Here is a 9,224-nt window from a genome sequence, read left to right as displayed (position 1 = left end):
AATGGCTTTTAGGTTTTTAATTTAAACTGTTGTTAAAATGCTGCTCAAAGTCATCATGACACATCATCATCATAATCATCAGCCTTTGTGAAGCGTGACTATGTACAGGCTATGAAGATGGAGGTTACAAAATTTGAATTTTCTTCTTGCATGAATGAGCTGTAAACACATCATATGTTCTTCCACAGAGTCTCCTCATCAAAAACAAAAGTCTTCTTGTTGGACGCTGTGGTGGGGAGACACATGAGCAGGCTGCTGACTGATTATCCTCAGAGGTCTGAAACTGTAATCTGCAATAAGTCGCAGCCTATTGAGACTGAGCAACACATATGTCACCTTTAAGTTTACGCTTACAGAGCCTTGAATAAAGTAAATAACTCTCTAAACGTCATGTAATGTAATGCATGCCATTGTCAGTGGTTTCTCCTTTAATGCAATAGCACACACTGTCCACAAAGAGGCATCATTGAACTAACGCTGAACTAACAGCTTCCCTGTTCCTTTGCCTGTCAGTGGAACCATAAATAATACATAGTAAGCCTCATAGATGAGAACAACACAGTAACAGCTGGCATACATGTGTGTTACAAGCTCCTCTTTTATCCTGCTTCTCTTTATCCTTTTATCTTTGCCTTCTCTCCGGGGAGGAGGGGACAGAAGGAAACATGGCAGCATGACTCAAGCAAACTGTATAGCTGTAACGAGCTGTGGCACTGCTTTGGAAACACTAATCTCATGAAGATAAACACAGAAATGCAGGCGATTATCACCAGCATAGAAGCTATTTTGACAGGTGTTGTTCCATGGTTATGTCACGGAGAAACTTTACACAGTGTCTCCTTTATGCTCACTGTCTGCTAGAAGAGAGTGTCCCGAGCCAACATGATTCATGAACATAAACACTTGAAAAGTGCCAGAAAAATACCAGCTGTAAACAGATAATATTATAAAGGTATTATCAGTGTCAGATCAAATGTCTAAATCTCAAAGTAAATCAAAACATGTTCAAAATTTCAAATCATTTCAAATCTGGATGAAAACTATTATCTATCTATTATTATCTATTATCTTTTACACCATACACCGTGTACCACCTCAGAAAATAGTTCTCCAAGTATCACCATTATGACAGATGTTAGAGTAATGTGACTGATCCTGTTGAGCTACAGACAGTTTACACAAGAGGCAGGTTTACTACTGAAAAGATTTATTGTTGTTGTTGAAGCCTGAACAGAACCAGTTTAAGAACCAGAGCTAATTTGGTGTTAAAGGTGCACTCCTCAGGCACACTTCTCCTCCTAATATTTACTGTTTGGAGCCATGGTTACAGTGGTTTTGAAGCATTAATGTTACCTCTATTTGCGCATTTTATATTGTAACTAATCATGGATGTGTGTGCATGCTATGACAATGAGTGTGTCTTAATAGCAGGGAAACAAAATATCACAAGAAATGCAAAACTTATTTGCATTCCAGCAATCTCATAGTTTATTTTTTATTTTAAATTTTATAGTATTTTGATGGTACATTATGTTTTTCAATTAAATTTACATTTATTTCAATTTAAAAAAGAGCGATTCCTCCAAGTACCACTACAGGCAGGTCATGTACCACAAGTAGTACTTAAACCACAGTTTAAGAACCAGTGTTCTAATACTTTTTAGATGCATATTATTATGTACATAAGACCACTAGATCACTATACTATACTTACTTATATATTTTGGTCTATTTTATCACAATTTCCAAACTGTTGGAGTTGTGAAATGCTTCAAACCCATTGAAATTGGCACCATTCTCACAACATGCAACAGGAAATTGAAACGTTATGTAACACTGTAGAGCTGTAGTACTTAAATGTTTAGTTAATGACAAACAAGTGTGACTTTCTTGGATGTATCTTTGATGTATCTTCTGTAAATGTATGTCATGTTTCTTTTTTAAAGAAAGAATTTAAAAGAGAAGGCTGAAGAGAGAAAAACATCTCGCCATCTCCTCTCAGTTAATATATCATGTTTGTTGCATACCCATATAGTATTACATAAGGGTTATCTCACCAATTTCTTTTTTTGGTAGTCGAAAGCTCTCAAAAACATAGAGGTGTAACCAAATAGCAAAGATAAACATGTAACTGTCAACAAAGATGTCCTCAGTATGCACTCTTGCGCATCTCTGCAAGACCCTCTGCGCATCAGCATCCGTGAATCCACATTCGTGTAGTGTATAATTTTGCATGTGTGTGTGGTTTATGTTCTGTATTTGTGAATGAAATTGACCCTCTCTTGGCATCAACTTAGCGAAAGCGTTGAAAGTTATGTTTTGGGCGGGGGGGTGTGTAGGTTGTCACAGCAGGGGCCGAAGAACCCTATGGTGCAAGCACAAACATGGAAGCACATGTTGGTCATTGGTCTATTGCAGGCCGCATGACCAGCGCAGTGGTAGTAACCTGAGGAGGGTCCAGGCCGTTGTGATAGCAGCCAGTGTTTGTGTTACATAACAAACAGCCCTCAGGCCAGCGGCATTAATAGTCCTGTAGTATGGAGTACCAAGGGAAATCTATCTGAGTGGACAGAAAGAGGGTGTCGAATCTGGAGAAGAGGCCTGATCGGCAGCTGGCGCTATGTAGGAAACAGAGCTGGCATGTACACACCGAAGCACAAAATGAAGGTGTTTTGCAAGTCAAAGATTCAGCTGTTAGTTATGTCTGTCTGTGATGGTCGGCCATAATACGCACTTGGATATAGATAAAGAATTTTATGACGAGAGAGTAGAAGATGAGGTGTGGAAGGTTTGTCTGATGGTGATAAAAACCTTGAAGGTGTTCATCACTGTAGGATCAAGAGGATGTCATAAGGGAAATTAAGAGTTTATATTATTATGAAACGAGGGATCACACAGGAAGAAAAAATCAGTGATCTTGACCAATAAAAGGGTGAAGTGGTATGTTTAACTGTACCCTGTAATCCCAGTAAGATTCTGGGATCATGAGTACAGCTTGTTGGCCTATTCCAATCATTCCTGCATACCTGCTGATTAAATGAGGAATCCTACACTGTGGGGGGGAATCCACTGACTCAGACTGACTGAGAGGGTGAGAAAGAGAGAGATACATGGAAAGAGAAGGGGGAGGAGAGGGTGTGTATATTTTGGCGGAAGGTGAGTGACAGCTGAGGAGAAGGGAGGCAGGAGGAGGAGAGCCACGGGTTAATGTGGTCAGGTTGACTGACAGATTGGAAACGGTGGGATATTAACACTGCCGTGTAGTAGGAGAGAGAGAGGGGGGCTATAAACAGGGGAGAGAGGGAGAGGTTTGACATGCCTTATAGCTAGTTCACGCGTATTTGCCAGCATAACAGATGCCAGGCAAAGAGAGAGAGAGAGAGAGAGAGAGAGAGAGAGATGGCACAAGAGTAGGAAAAGAGAGGGAGAGAGTTCAGTGTGAGTCTCCTGGGGAGAAGCACACAGTATCCAGGTCTCCGGTAAACATCTATGAGCCTCCTCTATAAAGCTGCTGTGCAATATTGCATGGAACAACGGAGCAAAGACAAATATATCAGCTTCATTTCCAGTTAAAATTGTCAGCCTATTTGAGGATAGAGTTGAGCTCCAGCACAGAACAGTACAACTAGTGGCAGCGGCAAGCAGCTTGTCAGAAGTTTAAGTCTTTAGATGCTGAAAAGAGCTGAGACAAAGTGAGCAGAGATCAACCAACTGAGCAGAAAATGACAGTAAGTATTGCACTTTATTCACACGAAGATAGATCCAGCAGCGATATGTCACATGCACACATAAATGACAGACTTGTGAGTTAAGTGAGAGTCACAAAATCATCTTATCGTGCTGCAAAAAAAAACAAAAAAAAAACAATGGCAGCAAAAAAATGCATAAATGTAGTTATTGTATAAATGTATGTGCAAATAGTTGGGGTTTATATATCATGTTACTAATGTGTTTGTGCAGCTATATGATGAGATGACAGGCATGAAACAAATGCAATGCTGGCTTTTTATTGCAAAATTACTGTGAGGTATTACGTACGTTTGATTGCTAGTGTCACTGAGAGGATTTTCAGCTTGTAATGTTGAGCGCTTGCACTGCACTTCAAATTTGTTAATTATGTTAGCTCATGCAGAGCCCTCGTTACAATCACTTGCTTTATGCCAAGTTACTAATAAGGGGTTTAATTAATAATCACCTCTGTTTACAAGTTTTAAAGGGATATGGCAAATATCAGGATGTGTCTGTCATCATCACATGTGCATCTGTGATGATTTATGTATCAGCCACTTAATCATCAAGTCAAACTGTGACCTAGATGAGACTCAGTTCTCAAAACCTAATAAATTATATTAATTTATTTCTGGCATGAGTGGAACGCGGAGCAGCCAGAGAATGTAATAATGCGATAACCCAAACATGTGTTAACAACTCTCTGATAGGAACCTAACTGAGATTTGAATTCAGGAATTTAACACTTTGCTTTGAGTTTGAAACCGTGAGAAGGCTTAGACAAACACACACAGACCATTTTCTAAAATTGTATCTTTTTATTTAACTTTTTATTTCCCCATGTAACCAGTTCTATGAATGTGCTTATCATTCACCATAGAGTTTCAAGTGTTTTCAATTTTCTTTCCATTTGGAAATTGTCTCAAATGTAGGATTTTATCAGGCGAGAGTGAGTTCGAAAAAAGCTCTGAAAATACAAACAGAAGCTTTTTGGTGGATCAATACAGCAGTATCAATCTATACACCATTGATCTTGAAGTGGCCCATTATCAGCTCTATTTTAAATAGAGCTTTCTTGGTAACATCTGTGCCAAGCATCGCACTCAGACTGGCTGAAACCTGCAGTCTTATTTTTGGCTGCACATCAGATCCATTTGTTTGTCAAGCAGAAACCCATGGCTGAGATCAATCAGTTTTTCTAAACTGCTGTCATGGCAGAACTCAAAAATAAATCACAAGTGTCATATGGCACAGTTTAATCTCTTTTCACCATCAGAGATTTACTGGAAAACATCCATCCAACAATCGGGCTAATTATCTTAAGCCGAATCATAAAAAAAAAAGATTATATATTAAAATGTAATAACCACCAGATATATTACATGTTCGCAGACATAACAGGTGTACTTAGCTCAACATTTAAATCCCACTAAGCTCAATTACGCAACATATGGAAGGTCAAAAGTAAAAATGTCATCACAATTGCTTCATCTTTTGTGTTAAGCTCTGTGCGGTAACAGTTCACAGACTTCCTAATTTGCCGGGGTATGTGGCGGGGGGATCTACTTCAAAGGAAGTTGTCATGGATGTGACTTCACGAACAACAGTGAATGATGATGGAAACTGAATGACAGCGCCAAATGTTCTGATCGCCCTGATAAGACACGTTGATGTCTCAAGTTCATCCTGTTTATAGGATGATTATGCCAGAGCTGCAGAAAGAGATCATAACGCAGTATGTTCCACTGATTTTCTGACATGCTGCATGCTGGGAAAGTGTGAATGGTGGGCAAGAAAATAAAAGAATGAACTTTCAGAAAACAACTCCTCCCTTGAGAACGGTATTGCAACTAATGAGACATGTGAGATTTAAAGTTGCACGGTCTTTTTAAAAGTAGCAGTCTCGGGTAACACGTCAGTATGTTCGGCCTCAGATTCAGACTTCGTTCTGTGAAGTTATCTATCACTGACATCAACACATGCAGATCAAGCTGTGGATCTGCTTTCACTTGACGCAATCATCATCTGTAACGACACTGAATATGGATTTTTGTGTGTGTGTGTGAACAGGCTGCAGCAGCCCAGGAACTTGATGAGCGATGTTTCCTGTCAGCTCAATCCATGCACAGTCTGAAGGTATCCGAACACTTCCAGGTGGTAAAGCTCCTCGGAGAGGGATCCTATGGAAAGGTCATGTTAGCTGTACACCGAAAGAGAGGTTAGTGAAAGACGCAATGTAGGTCATGCCTGCTTGAGACGTCTCAGTTTAATCAGTCTGCAAGTGTGTGTGTGCGATTATAATTTAAATTTCTCAATGTTTATACATTTAATTAAGAGTTCTGATTAAGCTTTTGCACTAATCAAATCTGAAATGGGTGTTTGTATATATCTCCACTGCAGCATATTTATCTCAGGCTCGGGTTTCTTTCTAATGAAAAAACTACACATGTCGTGTAGGGTCAGCGCTGCAGTAATGTGAGGACAGATCTGTATTTTGATAGCGTTCATTTAACCTTTTGCGCTTCTGTTGCTGTAATGAAGTGCTTTGGCACATTCTCTGAGATAGAGTTGCCGCAACTGGGGTTTAGATGTGTAACAGAGTCGTCCCAAAGGGGAAGTTATATTTGTTCAAAGTGTCAATGATGGACAACACTCACATTCCATCGTTGCTGACAGCTTTTTGACATCCTATGACAAAACCTGATTAGATGTTGTAACATTCACCACATGTTGTCTTGCTTCACTCCCTTCAGGAACCCCTATGGCTCTGAAGTTCTTCCCTCGTCAGTCTACTTCGCTCACCTCCTTCCTGCGTGAATACAATCTCTCCCTTTCTTACTGCACCCATCCTTCTCTGACAAGGGCCCTTGGCATCTTTTTTTCCACACCGACATACTATGTCTTTGCCCAGCAAGCTGGTCTATACGGTGACCTCTACAGTGTGATTGTGTCAGAGGTCAGTTTGGCTGATTTGTGGCATGAAATATGCTTTTAATGCCCTGCATGGTACGTCCAGCCTAAGATACTTGTAGAATGAGGAACAGGTGGTGTTTCCTGTGGTTTCATCAAAATTGCATGATTGTTAAGTAGGGGCAACCCAACTTAACAATCATGCAATGTTTAAGTTGGGTTGCCCAACTTAAAAATTGCATGATTTACTGACAATTTGACTGCATTTGTTTTCCCACCAATATCTGCAATACAATTTCACAAGTATCACCAGTGACATAAAGCAGGAGAAGAAACCTGTTTAGTTCATCAACATTTCATCGAAATCACAATCTTTTCCTAATCTTAACCAAAATGCTTTTGCTGCAAAAAGAACACAGCACTTTCTTTACTGGAAAAATGTTGCCTGCAACAATAATTCAGCGATATAAATGTAATTTCAAGAAGATGAGGTTGTAGATTGACATCTGCATGACAGGCAAATTTGAACTGAAGTTCAAAGGTTTAAACTTCATGTCTGCAGTGTGGCTTTCTCATAGGGATTTCATGGAAACTGTAACTGCTGACCAAGTCCTTTTGAGACAGATAAAGGCTTCCAGCTCGCCCTCTTCTGTGTCTGTGTCACTGCCAGTAACATAATAGAGTAGTGATAAGAATAAGGGCCCCTGTGCTTTCTGAGTAGCAGGGGTTTCCAAGAGCGTCATCAACATGGCTGATGACGCAGATCTTGTTTGGCTTTCGTGTAATGTTCTCGCCACATTTCACCTCATTTCCATCTGTCATCTGATATGAAATGTTGTACGACTCTATAGAGAGTTTTCCGACGTTGAGTCAATGCTGATCCAAACTGTCCTGCTGTTTCAGGTCGGGGTGGGTGAAGAGTGTGTCCAGAGGGTGATGGCCCAGCTGAGTGGTGCCGTTACACATCTGCACTCCCTGGGCTTCGTCCACCGTGATATCAAACCTGAGAATATCTTCCTCTGTGACAGTGCCTGCCGCTGGGTCAAACTGGGTGACTTTGGCCTTACCCGGGCCATTGGCTCCACTGTTCGTGCTGTCTGGTATGAGTCGCCCTTCTGTACTCCAGAGGTGGAACCTGCCAAGAAGGCTGAGAAGGAGTGGGAGAGGAGGCAGCGTGATGGGAATGAAGAGGAGATGGAGGACATTTGGATAACAGTGGAGCCCTGTATTGACAGCTGGGCACTTGGTGTACTTGTCTACTGCCTCTTAACTAGCTGCTTTCCGTGGGAGGAGAGCACCCTTGATGACCGTGGCTACCGTAGATACAAGGAGTGGTTTAACCGTGAGGCTGAAAAGGAGGGGAAGATCAGGGATGGTGAGTGGATTGATGTGGAGGAAATAGACAGTTACACAATCATGAAGACAGAACAAATGGACAACCCTCCTCCTCCACAGTTTGACGGTCTCAGTGCACTAGCGATGACTCTTTTCAAGGAGCTGCTCCACCCTGAGCCCAAACGCAGAGGAAACCCAGAGGAGATCCTGAGCTACCTGGGAGGGCCATGGCTAATGGAGACGGAGAGAGAGGAGGAGAGGAAGGCAGAGGAGGCAGAGAAAGAGGCCAGAAAAATAAGGGAGGCAGGAGGGGTGACAGAGGAGATTATCAGGGAAGGAAGAGGGGAGAGATAAGCTTTGTCTTTATAAAACTGTTTCTGGAGTAGTGTTTTTTAATGAATGCAACATGCTTGACATTATGCTGCAATGTATTTTTGTGTATAAATTTAAATCTAATACAAAATATACTCAGTAAGGTGCTATATTTTTGTATTTTTCCAACCACTTCCATCGTTGTATATATTCCAATGTGTGTGTATGTGTATGAATGTGCGCCTTAATGAAAATACAAGAAAGGTTTGATGTTTGAAACTCCAATTTGTATTATAGTGTCTTTAAAAATCTGTACTGGACTTGGTTAAATAAAATAAACTCCTTGTTAACTTGAATTTCTCATAGGATACAGTTCATAAGTTACACATACAGTATCATATAAAGTCAAGTGGACTTTACTTAAAAGGTGCAAAATTACAAATTAAGATAAAGGCATTTCAAAAAGGTACTTCAAGGTCTTCATATATACTTGTAAATATAAAGCTGAAGCTCTGATAACAACAAAACACTGCACTGTAAGGACAACCTCCACTGCTATTGTTACTTCAAGCCCTCCACTTCAGAGTCCTTGATCTTTCTTGACTAAAATATCAGTGTGTCTGATGCAGGTCATGAGGGGGTCAGGAGTCACTTGAAACCTTTAAAGCTAAAGAAAGAAAAAGGAAATCCCAAACTTATCAAAGGTTTGAGTTGTTGCTAGAGTTACATTTAAAATAAATGCAATAACTTTACAACAAATATAGTAAACCTCACACATAATTTAGTAATGTGTTAATATGATAATTCATAATAACCCCTCATACAACTATCCACATATAATGGCTTTAAAAAGGCCACATTTGAGTTATGAACAGTACGTCTTCCTCCAACATTACCCACCTTTTGATTAATAAGAAAACATAAAGAAGGTTCCAGAG

General features: G+C 40.3%; 1 protein-coding gene across 1 annotated transcript; it reads left to right on the top strand.

The window, feature by feature from the left end:
* Nucleotides 1–3,278: 3,278 nt before the first annotated feature.
* On the top strand, nt 3,279–8,616 carry sbk3 (SH3 domain binding kinase family, member 3). Its single transcript, XM_010750345.3, has 4 exons — nt 3,279–3,728; nt 5,800–5,947; nt 6,483–6,685; nt 7,543–8,616. Exons 1-4 carry the CDS (start codon nt 3,723–3,725, stop codon nt 8,326–8,328), a joined length of 1,143 nt encoding a protein of 380 aa, XP_010748647.3. The 5' UTR covers nt 3,279–3,722; the 3' UTR covers nt 8,329–8,616.
* Nucleotides 8,617–9,224: the final 608 nt, after the last annotated feature.

The sequence above is a fragment of the Larimichthys crocea genome, chromosome XIII (genome assembly GCF_000972845.2).
Source record: "Larimichthys crocea isolate SSNF chromosome XIII, L_crocea_2.0, whole genome shotgun sequence".
NCBI lineage: Eukaryota > Metazoa > Chordata > Actinopteri > Sciaenidae > Larimichthys > Larimichthys crocea.
This window is presented reverse-complemented; position numbering and strand designations above follow the sequence as displayed.